Source organism: Oncorhynchus nerka, linkage group LG6, assembly GCF_034236695.1.
Source record: "Oncorhynchus nerka isolate Pitt River linkage group LG6, Oner_Uvic_2.0, whole genome shotgun sequence".
Lineage (NCBI taxonomy): Eukaryota > Metazoa > Chordata > Actinopteri > Salmoniformes > Salmonidae > Oncorhynchus > Oncorhynchus nerka.
Window position 1 is genome coordinate 29,015,619 of NC_088401.1, and position 19,128 is coordinate 29,034,746.

At 42.7% G+C, this 19,128-nt stretch overlaps 1 protein-coding gene across 1 annotated transcript in view; it reads right to left on the bottom strand.

Moving 5' to 3' along the window:
- The window catches only part of gpr158a (G protein-coupled receptor 158a), a 95,342-nt gene that overhangs the window by 43,731 nt on the left and 32,483 nt on the right, over window positions 1-19,128 (bottom strand). Inside the window, exons 3-5 of the mRNA XM_029661285.2 lie at window positions 8,779-8,881; window positions 5,630-5,856; window positions 773-841 (exon numbers count right to left, since the gene is read on the bottom strand). Of these exons, the coding sequence (XP_029517145.1) occupies window positions 773-841; window positions 5,630-5,856; window positions 8,779-8,881 (399 nt within the window). The remainder of the gene's footprint in view (window positions 1-772; window positions 842-5,629; window positions 5,857-8,778; window positions 8,882-19,128) is intronic.

Here is a 19,128-nt window from a genome sequence, read left to right on the forward strand (position 1 = left end):
GTTATTTTCATCTGCCTCTAAATTGTATCGTTTGCTCTTAATGATACTTAATCTAGTATAGTTGATCGTTTCTATGAGTTTCTACAATTAGAATGGTATAACATCTGTTATGAGTGATGTCACACGTGTCAAATAAGGTTCTAGACCGTTAATGTCAACCATCCTTATTGTGAAGAAATGTGTTAGCAAATGTAATGTAATTGAATAGGAGACTTGCTAAGGTCTGAATAGGTGCTGCACACATTTAACATGAGTGGCTGGTCAACAGATGGTATATTTCACAGGTTGCTGGGTTCATTGGGCAGATTAGCCGCATACAGCTAGCAGGAGGTCAGAGGAGAGCCCCAGGATGTTTGTCTCCGCCAAACAAAGAAACACTGTTTAACTCTACTCTGTAGAAACGCTCCAAAACAAGGCACTTGTGAACGGTTTTCTATGACCTGACCAAGTCAACATTCCATGGCAGCCTTCATGCCACATTATAGTCTTGTCATACAAAAAAAAAGTTGGTTTTGTGTGTTGTTGAATTAATATATGGTCTGGATCAAAGGTTAAACTGAATGGCAACTTTTTGTCACATACTAACTTTGTCCTAAACTTTTAAATAATAAGGGCAGAGGCCAATCATACTATAGATAGTAAATAACCCCCCTCCTACACACACACACACATACACATACACATACACACACACACACACACACACACACACACACACACACACACACACACACACACACACACACACACACACACACATACAGTGACTCACCGGAAAGTAGAGAAGCAGTGCTCCAGTCAGGATGGCCTCCAATAGAACTACCCCAGAGGCTCTGATACTCTGGAACACAGGAGACAACATTTAATAAAGGTTTCATTTGAATAATGCTAAAACTCTACGTATTAGTAAGAGCCAAGACGACCTGAATGAAGCCTACTTTCATAGCTACTTTATTGAGGACAAATGTACTCACTATGACTGTGATATGTGGTTGTCTCACCTAGCTCTTGATGGTGCAGCTGTACCTTAAGGTGAATGGGCTTATTTGAAGTCGCTCAATAAGTGTCTGCTAAATGACTAAAATGTCAATGTACTAGTGCATTCGTAAACAAACTAAATAAATAACAGCTGTATCCTAAGCCTGATCAAAACTCATCAAATAAATATTTGCCCCACAGAACTAGAACATTCTACGTTTTTCGATGGTTTTCCATTTCATGGATATTTCCAGGCTCCTCTTACAGTACATCAGACATTCAGCCATGCATTCTTTTACAGCAAACAGTGCGTGAGGGTGCTTTCAAGGGGCAATGGACAGCTGTGCCATTGGTTTGCAAACACACAGTATAAATGCCTATACACAGCTTACTGCTCTTGAACCTTGAGCAAATGATAGTGCTGCTACCACGCATAGAGTGGCAACAGAAGTAAAGTCCCTTTTGGAGGGTAAATGATGATTACATACAGGGACATTCAATATGACATACCTCCAAATTCTAGAAGTTGTATTCGTGAGAAAAGACATTGTTCGTCTCAGCCCTATTAGAGCAAACTCATCCCAAGGTGTGTGTGATCCAGTAAGGAGATGTTCTCCTGTCAGTGAATCTGTCAACCTACATCCTAATCCAGAGATTTCTCACGCTCAAGACAAAGTCCTAAATGAAGCCAATTAATTGACCGAACCCAACTGAGGGCTTAGGTGTTGTGCTCCACTCCAGAAAGCTAATGCGATTATAGAGCCAAAAGTTCCACAGCCGAAAGTTCACCAGGCTATGAATAAGGAACTGGTTCAGGACTATACGGCTCTACTATATAAAGTAAATGTCATGTTGTAGAAGTAGAACAGCGAAGTTGCCTTTAATACTAAAAAATCTAAGTAATGGCCTCTTGGACTTGGAGCTCCGGTACCGTTTGCCGTGTGGTAGCAGAGAGAACAGTCTATGAGTAGGGTGGCTGGAGTCTTTGACAATTTTTAGGGCCTTCCTCTGACACCACCTGGTATAGAGGTCCTGGATGGCAGGAAGCTTGGCCCCAGTGATGTACTGGGCCATTTGCACTACACTCTGTAGTGCCTTGCAGTCGGAGGCTGAGCAGTTTCCATACCAGGCAGTGATGCAACCAGTCAGGATGCTCTTGATGGTGCAGCTGTAGAACCTTTTGAGGATCTGAGGACCCATGCCAAATCTTTTCAGTCTCCTGAGGGGGAATAGGTTTTGTCGTACCCTCTTCACGACTATCTTGGTGTGTTTGGACCATGTTAGTTTGTTAGTGACGTGGTGGAGCTCTCAACCTGCTCCACCACAGCCCCGTCGATGAGAAAGGAGGCGTGCTCTGTCCTCTTTTTCCTGTAGTCCACAACCATCTCCTTTGTCTTGATCACGTTGAGGGAGAGGTTGTTGTCCTTGTCTACCACACGGCCAGATCTCTGACCTCCTTCCTATAGGCTGTCTCGTTGTTGTCTGTGATCAGAACTATCATCATTGTGTCATCGGCAAACTTACTGATGATGTTGGAGTCATGCCTGGTCGTCATGAGTGAACAGGGAGTACAGGAGGGGACTGAGCACGCACCTCTAACGGGCCCCTATGTTGAGGATGAGGTTGTTACCTACCCTTACCACCTGGGAGCGGCCCATCAGGAAGTCCAGGATCCAGTTGCAGAGGGAGGTGTTTAGTCCCAAGGTCCTTAGCTTATTGATGAGCTTTGAGGGCACTATGATGTTGAATGCTGAGCTGTAGTCAATGAATAGCATTCTCACATAGGTGTTCCTTTTGTCCAGGTGAGAAAGGGCAGTGTGGAGTGCAATAGAGATTGCATCATCTGTGTATCTGTTGGGGCGGTATGCAAATTGGATTGGGTCTAGGGTTTCTGGGATAATGGTGTTGTTGTGAGCCATGACCAGCCTTTCGAAGCACTTCATGGCTACTGACATGTGTGCTACGGGTCGGTAGTTGTATAGGCAGGTTATTTTAGTGTTCTTGGGCACAGGCACTATGGTGGCCTGCTTAAAATATGTTGGTTTACAGACTCGGACAGGGAGAGGTTGAAAATGTCAGTGAAGACACTTGCCAGTTGGTCATCGCATGCTCGCAGTACACTTCCTGGTAATCCGTCTGGCCCTGCGGGCTTGTGGATGTTGACCTGTTTAAAGGTCTTACTCACATTGGCTGCGGAGAGCGTGATCACATAGTCTTCCAGAACAGCTGGTGCTCTCATGCATGTTTCAGTGTTATTTGCCTCGAAGCGATCATAGAAGTAGTTTAGCTCATCTGGTAGGATTGTGTCACTGGGCAGCTCTCGACTGTGCTTCCCTTTGTAGTCTGTAATGGTTTGCAAGCCCTGCCACATCCAACAAGCATCAGAGCCGGTGTAGTACAATTCGATCTTAGTCCTTTATTGATGCTTTGCATGTTTGATGGTTCGTTGGAGGGCATAGCGGGATTTCTTAAAAGCTTCCGGGTTAGAGTCCCGCTCCTTGAAAGCGGCAGCTCTAGCCTTTAGCTCAGTGCGGATGTTGCCTGTAATCCATGGCTTCTGGTTGTGGTATGCACATACGGTCACTGTGGGGATGACGTCATCGATGCACTTATTGATGAAGCCAATGACTGATGTGGTGTACTCGAATGTCATCGGAGGAATCCCGGAACATGTTCCAGTCTGTGCTAGCAAAACAGTCCTGTAGCTTAGCATCTGCTTCATCTGACCACTTTTTTATTCATATAGTCACTGGTGCTTCCTGATTTAATTTTTGCTTGTAAGCAGGAATCAGGAGGATAGGTTTATGGTCAGATTTGCCAAATGGAGGGCGATGGAGAGCTTTGTATGTGTATCTGTGTGTGGAGTAAAGGTGGTCCAGAGTTTTTTCCCTCTGGTTGCACATTTAACTTGATAGAAATTTGGCAAAACACATTTAAGTTGCCCTGCATTAAAATCCCAGGCTACTAGGAGAGCCACCTCTGTGTGAGCATTTTCTTGTTTGCTTATGGCGGAATACGGCTCATTCAAAGCTGTAAAAGCCATAGCTGCTAAAGCCATAGCTTAATGCCAGCCTCTGACTGTGGTGGTATGTAGACAGCTACGAAAAATACAGATGAAAACTCTCTACGTAGGTAGTGTGGTCTACAGTACACACATTTTTAAGGATTCCATATCCATGGCAAGGAGGTTTCTTAAAGTTTTTACTTGTATCAAAGAATATCACTGTACCCAAGATTATTTTATCTCAGAGATGTTATTATTTTACTGTAAGAAGCCTGGGGAATTTGGAGAGTGTGTGGGCATTGGAGAAGCTAGGCAGATCTATTTATAAGCCTATAGCATCGAGGACAGCCATGGAGAAACTGAATCTTGTTAAGAGAAATCAGATCCCTCCACGTACCAACTCAGTGGCCTTGTGGTTAGAGTGTCTGCCCTGAGATTGAACGGTTTGGAGTTCGATCCCTAGTCAAGTCATACCAAAGACTCTAAAAATGGGTCATAATGCCCTGCTTGGCACTCAGCATTAAGGAGATGGATCAGCCCAACGAAAGTCTAGCATCCTGGTGTACTTGTACAAGCTGCCTCATGCAACAAAAAAAATATGTAATAGGCTCCTGCACTTTAGGCTGCTCTGACAAGGCTTACTTACCAGTGAGGCCTATACTAAACCCTTGTCTTAGACTCAACATAGTTATTATCATCTACCTAAGGTATGCAGTACTGTTCTCAATTTCATTGTACTAACATTCTCCCTTCATAACATATGCTGAACATCAGGGCCCATATCCTTCAGTTTTCCCTTTAAGATCATAATGAATAAGATAATGTAGACAGGGTGGACCTGTTCCTAGATCAGCACTCCTACTCTGAAACATCTCGTGGATACAAGCCCAGCTCTATAGTGAACTCCAAAACGTTGTAGCTAAGATCATCTCATAGAGTCTAAGAGTGAGACATTTGGTTGGCGAGGGGCGAACGCTGATCTTAGTGCCACGAATGTCTTGGAAAACTCACTCCAGTTCAGTTGAAACTAAAGATACAACTTTTGAACTGGTGCAAATGCCAACTAAATTTGTCAATCGGCATTAAAGCTTAGAGTTGGATTCTGCCATCAATAACCTTAATTCTGCCATCAATGTGCCAAACTGTACCAGATTGTGTGTGCCCAATGAATCATGTATAATCAGATAGAGTCAATTATTATTTGTGCTGCTCTGAACTGTCAGAAGAGGTATCCCCATGAATAATACACTTGTTGAACGTTCCTGAGCTACCCATGGCCATATGGTCGAAACACATCCAATCTATACAGTAAAATATACAGCAAATATCAATCTGTTCAAAAGGTACAGCACAGTGTGTCCCCTGTTCTCATTCAGGTTCAAGAACAAAAAAAGGAAAGGATAAGATAGACCCAGTCATCCATTAATGAATAAAACAATGTAGGCTAATAGGATGGAATAACATGTATCAAGTCATCCATTAACTAATACATCAACATAGATGATGAATTAGGATGGAAAATAACATGAATAACATGTATTAAGTCATGAACTATATATCAATATATCATAAATCAATGTAATAGATGATGAATAGTGATTATGATCAATGTAGATGGGGATGAATGACGGCTGAATAGTGCCTCACCTTGTTCCTGCGGAAGTGGTAGATGATCACCATGCTGACAAAGTCCACCAGCATACACAGGACCTGGAAGGAGAGCACGGCCATGCGCAGGGCGCTGTCGCTTCGAGCAACACAGGGCGTGTCATCCTTGCAGTAGGCACAGCCCTCCTGACAGGGCAGGCAGTCGCTGGACGACCCCTCGGCCAGGTTAGGACCCCCGTTTGAAGCTTTTCCCTTTCTGCCCCAACCTGTGACAGAAAGATTTCTTAAAGATGTTTTACCTGGGTCATAAAAACAATTTCCAATAAAATGGCACTTCAACACTCAACTAAATTAGGTACTTTGTAGTACTTTATGGTAGCTTTATTTGGTAAATTACTTAGTGCTATTCTTCTGCTCCTTTGTAGCAATTAGAGGGAGCCAGGCTCCTCATGTCAACGTAACCTTTCACCCTGTTCAAGTGGCTCTCCTTAAACGTGTTAAACATAGGCCCTTCTCTCTGATTATGGCTGCTCCTCCTGTGGTTTCCTGTAGGTCTCTATGTGGGTGTTCGAACACCATCTGTGCCAGGCCTCTATATCTCTAATATCTTCTCTGGCTTCGGCATCATCATCATCATCATTATCATCATATCATCTCACCTCCATTTATTGGAATTTCACAGCTATTTTTTAAGATAAGACCCAGCATGTGCATAAATTGCACCCTATTCGCTACATTGTGCACTACTTTTGACCAGATCCCGGGCCCTGGTCTAAAGTAGTGCACTCTAAAGGAATAGGGTGCCATTGATTAACTTCCACATCTTCGATCATTGATGACATAATTTTCAGTATGTAAAAAAGGATTTATGTTGTGTACCATTGTATATAACAAGGAGGGGTGGCATACTGTTTGTTGTAATAGAGTGTTTCTGTCAGCAGTACATACACCTACACCTGACATTGCTGAAGCCATAGCTAAGTAACGGACACTTTAAACGTCGCTGAATGTTTGATTGGCTGTATGGATGAGGGCATAGAAGCACATCTTGTTTAAAATGTTGAATTCAAATTGAGTCTGAATGACTCACTCGGCTCTTGTGTTAAAGGTCCAATGCAGCCGTTTTTATCTCAATATCAAATCATTTCTGGGTAACAATTAAATACCTTGCTGAGACTGTTTTCAATTATAATGGTCAAAAATAAACAAAAATAGCTTCTTAGCAAAGAGCAATTTCTCAAGAAAGAATATTGCTAGGACTGTCTGGGAGTTGTCTGAGTGAGAAGGGGAACACTGAAAACTAGCTGTTATTGGCAGATAGGTTTGGAACTCTCTTTCTTATTGGTCTAATAATGATGTCCCCAGGCAGGCCAAAACTCCATCTGAACCAAAATATGAAGAAATTTGAGGGGGTTTTCAAACAGCATTTACACTAAAAAGGCATTGTCATAATTTTCACAATTAGTATTATTATTATAGTATTAAAATATGATTCCAACCTCATAGTATGGAAATATATATATAAATCAAGTTTTTGACTGCACTGGGCCTTTAAGTAAACAGCCTTTTTAAAATGATGACAGTATCCTCTGTAAAAAAAAAATAGGTGCAGTGAAATGTGTTGTTTTACAGGGTCAGCCATAGCAGTACGGTGCTGGCTCAGGTCTTCAACCTTTCGGTTAATGACCCAACGCTCTAAACGCTAGACTACCTGCCACCCTATGATAGAGTGAAAGCCTGGAGGATGAAACCTAAGCTCTCTCTGGTGTCTGTACTGCACCTAAACATCAAAGCATATGTGTGAACATGAAAAGTCAACATAGTTTCCCTGGTTCAACGATTGGCATACCAGGATTCCGCAGAGAATACTCATGGCTAAAGCACAGAGAAATGTGCAAGGCTCACATTATTTCTAAATGGACAAATTCAGGGGACATGAGAAAGGCTGGTGGGCTCAGATAATTGTCTCAAGAGGGGTGTCGATGGAGAGAGCGAGAAACCCTTTAGTGATGCCAGTTTGGCAGCGATATTGGGTAAAAATCCAACCAGTTCTACCATTTACTGGGACTTTGCTCTTAACCAAAGACTATTTTAGAACTCTATGACTCTGCACATCCTTGATCTCCTGAAAATACCTACTTATCTCCCATTGGTTTGATGGTATGACTCATAGCTGTTTCTCATTTGGCTCATTGCTTCTCCTGTTGACTCAGTTTCTCACAGTCTGAAAGCGAGCCTAACGTCATTGGAAGCTAAAGCTATAGAAATGTAAGGAATCGAAAAGGAAAGGTGAACAGTGGCGGTTTCCTCTACAAAGAGTGTTGAGGATGGAGAATGTTCACTTTGAGATTAAGACAACAGTTGTTATTGGCCCGGTGGTGGGCAAGCCTGCTGAAGAACATCTACCCCTCTCTGAATGAGAGAGAGCTTAACTTCGTGGTGGGAGCTCTTGCTGTGCTGTCATATGCAAAAAGGGACGAGTGTGGGTAAGGATGGAGGGATGAAGAGAGGGAGGGAGGGATGGCGGGGGGGACTGATGCAGACACAGAGAGACATGCAGAGGTCCGGGTGGGATGAGAGGAGACTGAGGGAGAGAGCTGGGAGGAGAACACAGGAGTGTGAGTGGGCTTCAAGCCCGACCAACGGAATACCACAGGGGCTTCATGTCTGCAAGGGCCTATTCTAATTAACATACAAAGGAGGGAAGGAAGAAGGGTCACAAAATGACGATTCCACTGTATCTTGTTCCTTAAATAAAGGATTATAAAGGACCACATGGTGCCAACACCAGGCGAGGTTTAAGATAATGTCGTCATAACAACGGTAATGTCGTCGTAAACAACGGTAATGTCGTCATAGCAAGGGTTATGCTAATGCTACTAACACTACTTAACATGTCGTGAGAGAGTGTTCAAAGGGTCAGACAGCTACATCTGCTAAATTCCTCTTCCCGATTAGGAGCCATCATATGCGACTGGAAGGAACAACAGAAAGAAGAAGCACTGGAATACATTTGCATGGTCAACACATCACCGACTTGCAGCTGCTACGAATGAGGATCATATTTTGTCCGAGTTTTTGAGGACCACGATTTGCCTTCAGTCCTCACCATGCTCCCATCCCAAGTGATGTCACACATCGCAGAGCATGTTTGTAACATGTTGGCAAATATCCGTAATGTTACTTACTTTTGAAGCCATTGACCGCCACTCTGTTGGGGTGGTAGAAGCCTGTCTTGCACTGGCATTTGTATTTGTCCAGCACAAACCCATGGCCTCGGATAGACATGCACTGTGGACAGAAAAAGACAATACAGTATTTGGCATCTACTGTAGGTACAGGTGTCAATATATGTTGAATAAAATGGACAATATATGGATTTACGGTACAGTATATGTGTTCATCTTGAGAAGCCGTTGCTCTCAATGGTAATTCTATTTACATTTAAAAAAACATATGTCAAAGAATCGCACTCAATTCTCTCAGCAATTAACCAATGAAAACACTTACAACAGTGAGCACAAACCTCCAAAGCCTCGTCTTAATCAATGAACATAATGGGAAAACCAGTGAAATGCTCCATATTAAATTAGGCGAGGCTGTTTCATTTGATTGAGCTGATAGGAAACAGAGAGAGGCCTGTTAGAGAGAGCTCCAGAGGAGCGTCAAGGGGCATCCTTGGCAGACTTTTCGCCGCATTTGCCAAATTACAAGATGTAATTAATATCTAAATTAAGAACAGGCGTATTTGCAAGGATTAAAAGAGAACTATTAATTCTATGTCTCGGGGGACCTGATTCCATCTTCCATTCCGCTTCTAAAACATCTGGGTCACAGTGAGACAAAATTGTATTTTCTTTTAAGAGTACCGTCTGATTTTCAAACTGAAACAAGATTTTATTTTCTCAGCCCAGATGATTAATATAACTTCAGTTGAGAAGCCCAGGATAACAACAGGGACTCAGACTAAGTATTGGACTCCACCAGACACTTAACATGATGTGAAGTGTTGGTGACCTGTGGTTCAAGACCAATAGCAGTGGCACCGTCTACTCTAAATGAAGCAGCGGCTATTGTGACTGGACTTTTGCATTAAGAGGTCGCTATTTCTGGCTGTCTCTCAAGGAGCTCTGAGCCGGGGCCATCTGCATTTACAAAGCTGAAAACAGTCAACCAGGCCCTCAGACAAATCCTTTGAGACTCTCCTTCCCGACCATCTGCAATCGCAAGGTAATTACAGAGTTACCGCTCAATAGACGCTCTTCTCAGACAAAGCACCGATGTCACCAAGCCACCTAAATCAGCACTGCACAGTTTTTTGAACAGAAGTATTCAGCAGTATGGTGGCATAGTAGTCCTTGATTCAAGCCCTGCCTGAGATATTTAGTTTATTTTTAAATGAACCTTTATTTAACTAGGCAAATCAGTTAAGAACAAATTTATATTTACAATGACAGCCTACCAGGGAACAGTGGGTTAACTGCCTTATTCAGGGGCAGAACAACAGGTTTTACCCTGTCAGCTCTGGGATTCAATCCAGCAACCTTTCAGTTACTGGCCCAATGCTCTAACCACTAGGCAACCTGCCATCCCAGCTGGCTATCTGCTGCCCCAGGAATATGGTGTCAGAAGTGGGATGTGCATACAAATCAAATTTGCCATATGGGGTACAATATGATTCGCTTTACATGGCGTCAAATCGTAACTTCATTGCAGCGACATACCCAGTTTGATCTCAGGCCTACCCAAAAAATGTCCCAGAAATTATTCAATATAAATTGTGTTATAATTTATTACATTTTTAAAAGAAACGCATGTGAGATTTCTTTTCTATGGGTAATTTTATTATAATGTAACAAAGAAATAGCCCGCGACAATCAAGTTTGCTTCCAACTATTGGTTACATTTTAAATAAATTCATACCGTGGTTTGCCTCAACAACCTGCCAACGTCACATGGCTAAACTTTGTAGCGCATTAGCTAGCAAGTTCTACAATGCTAGCTTACTCAAATTTACTCACCAGCTAAGGTCATTTAGTAGTTCTAGCAATGGCAAACCAAATGTCGATCGCTAGGTTTTTCAAAAAAGGAAAAGGAGTGAGGAGAAGGAGTGTGTGCCAGAAAATCATTTGGATCAATACACCGATAGCTTCCAGAATGAGACATTAACAGGTGGCGCCATGATAGAAACAACCGCAATCGCCATCACAACCATCAATGCCACGTCGAGCCAGGCATGCTTGCCTACCCCACGGCCTCCTCTCGTTCTTGATGCTTCGGGCGGGGGTGAACCTGCAGTAGGTCCACCGACAGATTTGTCTGCTGTTTATGAACAAGCCTGTCAACCAAAGCTAGCAAAGTTCCCTTCAAGTATGATAAATGGCAAATCACGCTGCTTCTCTTCAAGTTGGTATGACCAGTTAGTGTGGATTGAGTATAGTAAAGCAAAATATGCAATTCATTGTACATTTTGTAGGCACTTTCCTGAGGCAAATGTCGAATTCAGATTTATGACAAAGTATGACTCAGAAATACAAAACAGGCTTAATGTTCTACCTCGCAATGCCACGCTTATGAGCCCCGAAATTCAGAACAAGATGCTGGAGTGTGCAGCAAGACTGTTACTGTGGAGGATAAAAGATGAAGGTCATTCTGCGCCTTCCACGTATTTTGCCATACTAGCAGATTAATATAAAGATCAATCTAAATGAGAACTTATTGCTGTGTGCATCCGATACATTCATGCTGGAATGATTAAAGAAAGAGCTGTTGGTTTTATGGAAACTGCTGATTTGTCTGCACAAGGAATGTCTCGGAAAATACTAGAAGTGTTGCAACCCCTGGAGTTGGATCCCACTCTGTGTGTGTGTTTTTGTTTTGATGGTGCATCAGTCATGTCAGGGAACAGAGGAGGGGTACATGTCCTACTAAAGCAAACATTTAAGCAAGCGGGAATATGTGCATTGCAACTCCCACCGTCTGAATTCGGGTTCTGTGCACCGCAGCAAAAGTGTCTGGACACGTCAGGACTTTTTTAGACACGGTAAATCAGCTACCCACATTTATGAGTGGATCCCACAGACATGCTGGATTCATAGGAAGTACAGAAAGAGTTGCACCCCGATAGACCGTGTATCGAGCTAGAAAGATCCACGGATGTACGGTGGAGTTCAAAATCAGGGTCTGTGAGTAAAAGTGCTGTCACTGATAGATGTCATTTTAGAGGTTCTTTCAGGGTTTTCAGAGGCTTGTGGACAAACCAAATTAGAAGCCGATGCCCTCTTACAACAAATCCAGGACAACAAGTGTGTATTCCTTATTCCGGTTACAAAGCTCTACGTTATCTGTGACGGACTGTATTGGTTTAATTGAAATCCTCAAACGCAGGTTTTCTACGTTCAGAGACAACTCAGGAGGAGAATTCGATTCATTTCTCAAGCTAACTGAAGAGATGATGATTAAGCATGATATTAGTAAATGGGATGTGAGTGCATCACGGCAGCGAAAACTGCCTGTAAAATTTGCAGACAAGTGTAGTCACAACTTCATTAGGAAAACAACAATATTCCAGACAGACAGATTACTGAATTGAACTCAAGATTTCAATAAAACACATACGGGATCATGCAAGCGGCAGACTCCTTTTCCAAGGAATCCCTGCGGCCTTAAAGAGCGGCTGAAGACCACATGCATTCTGCAATATCAATTGAGGATGCTGAAAAGTAACATGGGAAAGAGTGACTTTTCCTCCATAATGAGTGTACTTGACAGCTGCCCTGATGATATTTTCCCTAATATAAACTCTCTGTTAAGGATCATTGACACACTTCCAATGTCATTAGTGTGGAGAGACTTTTCTCAACAACAACTAGGATAAAAAATTGTCTTCGCACATCAATGACAAGCGGCCGGCTGAACCACTTCAGTTTGCAATTCTTTTGGCCGTGAATTTACAGATACATTGGATTATGATGAAATCATCACCATATTCAACTCAAAACCTCACCGTTTGCACCTTGTGATGTAGGTCAGGCCTTATGACACGTCTACTAAAGGTAAGGTAAAATTTTATAGTACTACTGCCCGCCGTGGTATAAATTGTAACATCAAACATAGGCTTGCAAACCCATTGAGATTAAAGTGCGTCTGAAGATGAGTTTTGTGTTGTTGGCAAGTTGGTAACTGGTCTAAAGTTACTGTCTTATTTTAATATGCTGGGATAGGTAATTATTTGTAAATGTAGCGAGGTTGCTCCAAGTACTATGCACTAGTATAAAATGATTGTATTACGAAAATAATATATGGTGCAATCGCTAAAAATAAATTAAATAAATAAGTATAAAAAATGCCTATCCAAATTTTTCTAGGCCTATCCAAAAAAGATATATATGCCTATGCTTCAGTGACATTTAACTTGCCATGAAAATCTGTGGAAAACTCCATCCAGCAGATCTTGTTTACAATCGGATGCAAATATGCTGTTGGGGAAGAGGGCTCCACCCCTCTTCCTCAGAGTGTGCCAGAGAATCCTATAACTGGCTCAGGCTGAAATTACATTAAATACTTTTTTTGAAAATGAATGATGCTGCTGAGGTTTTTCATTGATAGAGTATATTTCAAATTCCATAGAATAGGATAGTGTAGCACAGTTCCTCCTGAATCTTTGCCATCTCTTTTAGTATTAGTCCTCTGAATTCCCCACTCAGCGGGCATCTTCTCAGACATTCAGTAAGGTCAACTGGGACCACCATGCTTCCAAACCCTATGAATCATTAAGAATGTGTGTTGGCCTGCTGAACTTTGCTCACCTTGCTTCACAAAGCGGCCAACAGTGAACAACTCCAAGACAACACGCTACTATAGTGTCATGCAGCTCTCTCCCTCTCTCTCTGTTGCCTTTAGAACAGAGAACATGTGTTATTTTCTGTGAGCTATGGGAGGACTGGCGATCCTTTTTCTGGAGTATCGCAGGCAGGTCAGATTTTTTTACGTGTCATGTTCAGTGGTGTGTATTCATGAAGGCCAACGGAAGCCAGCCAGCCCCCGCCAAATTATAATATTATAATTTATATTTTTTGTCTCTCTGTGTTCAATAATATTCCTTCAATTGGCAAGAGGCTGAATGTATCTCACAGGAGAAAGCATCCGAATGAGCGAAACAGCACCCCCCTATGTCTCTCTACGTGTAGGCCATCTATCTGATGCTGTCTGGTCCAAACAAGTATGAAGTTGTTGTCGTCCATAGCATTGAAGGCATGTGAAGCCAGTGAGCACATGGCCTCCCTTGACAAGACAAATATACAAAATTAGCCAATCAGCATTTGAAATTCGGCTTATCACCAAAAGCACTCACAAACTTCTACAGATGCACAATCGAGAGCATCCTGGCGGGCTGTATCACCGCCTGGTACGGCAACTGCTCCGCCCACAACCGTAAGGCTCTCCAGAGGGTAGTGAGGTCTGCACAACGTATCACCGGGGGCAAACTACCTGCCCTCCAGGACACCTACACCACCCGATGTTACAGGAAGGCCATAAAGATCATCAAGGACAACAACCACCCGAGCCACTGCCTGTTCACCCCGCTATCATCCAGAAGGCGAGGTCAGTACAGGTGCATCAAAGCTGGGACCGAGAGACTGAAAAACAGCTTCTATCTCAAGGCCATCAGACTGTTAAACAGCCACCACTAACATTGAGTGGCTGCTGCCAACACACTGACTCAACTCCAGCCACTTTAATAATGGGAATTGATGGGAAATGATGTAAAATATATCACTAGCCACTTTAAACAATGCTACCTAATATAATGTTTACATACCCTACATTATTCATCTTATATGTATACGTATATACTGTACTCTATATCATCTACTGCATCCTTATGTAATACATGTATCACTAGCCACTTTAACTATGCCACTTTGTTTACATACTCATCTCATATGTATATACTGTACTCGATACCATCTACTGTATCTTGCCTATGCTGCTCTGTACCATCACTCATTCATATATCTTTATGTACATATTCTTTATCCCCTTACACTGTGTATAAGACAGTACTTTTGGAATTGTTAGTTAGATTACTTGTTGGTTATTACTGCATTGTCGGAACTAGAAGCACAAGCATTTCGCTACACTCGCATTAACATCTGCTAACCATGTGTATCAGACAAATAAAATGTGATTTGATTTGATTTGATTCGGATTTGATTTTTAAACTGAGCGAGCTCAACTATGAATGGTCCTGGCGGAATAAAAAAAAAGTGTCAAAGGAAGCCTGCTTGGATTTGGCTTCTCTCCTATCAAGTTGCTTTGAGAGCACACATCATTAACAGAAACAACTTGAATTGTTGCATCTCGTTGTGTTGTTCTCCTCCAGTGGCTAGCTAGCTTGTTAAAATTGGCCCCTAAATTAGCCATGGATGGAGAGACGAATTTGGACGGTTTTACTTAATTCTCTGTACTGGCCAACGATTATAACGGTGGTTCTGATCCAACCATTAATTCAAATAATGGTTGGATTAGAACAAATATTCAATCTGTACAGTAGCTAGATGTAGAAGGCTAATGTTAACTAGCTAACGTTGCCCGTGAATGGAAGATGGGCTAGTGAGCAAAAATTTTAGCCAGGTAGCCTAGGACAACAAAAAATAAAAGCATGCACTGTATGACAGAGTGACAAACCATTTTGTCAACATGAAAGAGAGGAGGACGGCATTGGCGTTTCTCTACAAGTAGGGTGAGTCAACATGTTTTTCTACTTACACGAACACATACACACACGCGCGCAAACAGAAATCAGAACCATGGACAGCCACATCATATTCAGCTTATGTTGATTGGACCAAATGGTTTTTGGTATCTTTTAGTTGCCACTGCGTTAGACTAAGCAGAGGTGATTTGATGATGATGAAATGTTGAAGTTGAAATGGTGCTGTAATAGTGGCGGTAGCTCCTGTTTTCTTTGCGACTTGTGGTAACTCTCTGTGGTTCCAAATAAATTGTTGTTTAGTGGACCGAAAATGTCGAAAACATTAACTTGCTTAACCATGCTGTAGGTCATGTCTGTTACATGCAATATGCGTTGTGGACTTCACCGGACAGAAACAAAGTTGTGGTAAAATGTATTCTGCCGCTGTCTTCTTATTGTCATGGCCTTTCGGCATATATATCACAGTCACAAGGCATATGAATTAACAGCAAATAATGAAATAATCCCAACACACTTTTTTGGGGGGAGGGGGCTTGGCTTCCCTAACGATTTTACCCATGCACTGCTGCTGGGTCATGTTTGGGTTTTGACCTGAGAGCACAGGTAGGTGAGATTCTTCAGGAAATCACTGAAATGGATCAATTAGCTCAGTTGATGAAGTGAAATGTCTTGTTGCAGATATTTTCCTACCAATTGAGACTATACCTTTGTGCAGCTTGGTTTGAAATGCAAGTCATTCCCAATTCTCCATCTGACAGAACAAACAGCTGTTGAAATCTGCTCTGTGTGTAGGGAAGGAAGGGAAGGTGGGGCGTAGTGGACCTGTCTGCCACTTTCAATACAGTCCCTTTGCATTAGCTTGGGAAATGAGAAGTGTGTACGTGTTTGTTTGTGTGTGTGTGTGTGTGTGTGTGTGTGTGCGTGTGTTTGTGTGCGTGTGCGTGCACGTGTGTGTGTAAAAGTGTGAGGGGCCGGGAATAGTCACAGCACTCCCCCACCACTCTGACTAGGTGATTGATGCGGGCTGGGCCCGGAGTGTGTTGAACGGCGAAGGAGGCCAGACGGAGCAGCCTGCTTCCCAGCTACCTGCCATCCGTCACATGTGATCTCAGCAACATCGGCCCATCGGCCAAGCCAGGAGTGGGTTTACCTCCAATGGGCCGTAAAATGGTCCGTTTGGACAAGATACATAAACCTTTCCACACAGGGATAAGGAGCATTAGAAGCATAAGTGACAGACAGTTGGATGCTAGGTATTATATGGCACAGTATATGGATGCATACTGATATGTATTCTGTCATACATTCTGTCATACATTCTGTCATACAGTATCATTATAATGATATCAGTTTCTGACCATCTGTTTCCACCTTGCACTGGCGGATGTACAGAGATTCCTACAGTATGCAATGTATTTCTACTATCAATCATAAAAGGAAAGGTGTGATGCAGTGGTTGCCGTAGGTCTCCCTACGAGCACAACTGCTCTTTGTTTACAACACAGCTGTGGCAGCTGTCAATCACCCACTCTCTGGCACGCTAATTGCCATGGTGACATGTGTGTGACCGGGAGCGAGAGCCTTTTTATTGGAGAGCGTCATGCTGTCACGCCAGAGGGGGGCCGTCGGTACCAAGAGCCTATGACAAGGTAGCTATAGGAGTCAGAAATAAACGGTGGACACACTGGCTCCAGTACAAACACATTATACAATAAATATTGCCTGCAGGAAAACTTGCACATATGGTTCAGGGTATATGGCTCCACAAATAAACTGTAGAGCTGGGACGATAAACAGAACATTTTTGACACCAGCCACTTATCGAGGGCATTTTACTAATATAGATAATCACAGTAAGTAGCTTATACTAGAGAAAGGTTTGAAATTAAATAAGTCTGCTAATATGGGCACAAACACACACACACACATACACACACACAAACACACACACTTTCACATAACATATAAGAGGGTCTCCTCATTCACCGCTCTCTGACATGAATGAGGGGGGAAACATATTGCGATTGGGCTAATTGATAGAGAAGCCTTCCCATTTCCACCTGCTCAGTAAGTACACTGCTCGATCATTAGACCTTTACCCATAAACCCCTTCTCTTTGAATTAAGCCCACACTCCTCCGGCCAAACACAGCGCCTCATCAACTCTCTAATAGGTCTGGATGTGGACTGAGTGATCCCTCCAAGTCTTAATGCAAAGCACAGAGGAACAAAAGCTCATCATACAGTGGTTACTGCTGAGGAATGTGTACGGTATGTATAGCATGGTATTTTGGGAGGAGTTAAAGGGAACTTTCAAAAATGTTCAACTTCACATTCATCATCTCCAGCACCACCCCAACATGTGAAAATGGTGCGTTTCAATGTTTTGTCATAAGAAAGGTAGATGAGGAAGATGAGTGTTTCCAATGACATCATCAACTGATGAAATCACACCGATGATGTCATTGGAAAAACCCATTTTACTCTATATCTTCTACTACAAAACCTAGACACGCGAAATGTTCACATATGTTGATGTTGGGGTGGTGCTGGAGTTGATGAATATGAGGTTTCAATATTTTGAATGTTCCCTTTAAGGTAAAGAGGGGCTGTGGGAGTTATCATGGCAAATGAGAGTGATTGTGGACCCCCCATATAGTAGACATTCAAAGTAACACTGGTAGTTACATGATAATGATCTTCATAGTGATAACCGCTATGATGTCCTGTCATAAACCATTCAGCTCGCTATGGCTACACCAATGACAAGGTGACATTTCCAGATTTTACTTATCCCATAGTTTTCACGCGATACTGAAATAAGACCCAGCATGCTATAACCTTCATACATGTAGCATTTTCAGGAGGTGCATGGATTTCTATGACATTTAAAAATGCAACATTTGCAGGCATGATGTCGAAGTGTGTGTGTGCATGTGTGTGTGAGAATCTGTGTGTGTGTGTGTGTGAGAGAGAGAGAGAGAGAGAGAGAGAGAGAGAGAGTCTGTGTGTGTGTGTGCTTCAGCTAAGATGCCAGCTCAGTACGTGTGAAGGCTCAGGGGGAATAAGAGGATATTAAGCCAGTGCATGTTTTGTTTGACAGAAGAGAAAAACAACAGGAGTTTTGTGAGAATTGCTAAACATAGCACCATCTTGACACCACACGTATTCTCATTAGACACATTCAGATAGACACAAACACACAGAATCACACACACACACACACCTTTGAGCAGTCTGGTCCGCAAAAGGCAATGCCCTGGGTGATGTCCAATGGCCAGCCTCTAAACGGTACTGAGATAAACACTGAGACCAAACATTGAGCTAAACAGCCTACCAGGCAGGGACTGTGGCGACTAGCACAGACAGCTTGTGACATATTGCTCCGATCATACACACATATCAACAACACGCATGCACACACTCCTAAAACGTACAGTTGGCGTACACACTCTGATAAGCATAGGGGCAAGGAGAGCAGAGATGAGGAGAGCATAGGCAGAGGATGGACACCCACTCTCAGCCTTTTTGACAGGCCCATAACAGCCCCAGGGGGGAGAAGGCCTAAATAGCTTCATGGCTGATATAATAAAGCTCAGGCCCATCCTAATCATGCAGTGTGGTGAGATACTGATCTGTCCTCCACTGATCTGACCCATTGCCTCTTATTAGAGTTACTTCTTTCCTTTCCTATGTGCTGTATTGCGATTACTTTTTGCTGAAGCCAACAGTCTACAGTTTCTTGTTCAGGTACACCAACGACTTGCATTTAATTACCAGCCAAGGTTTAAGATCAATTCCCATTTGTATTTAAACTCAAG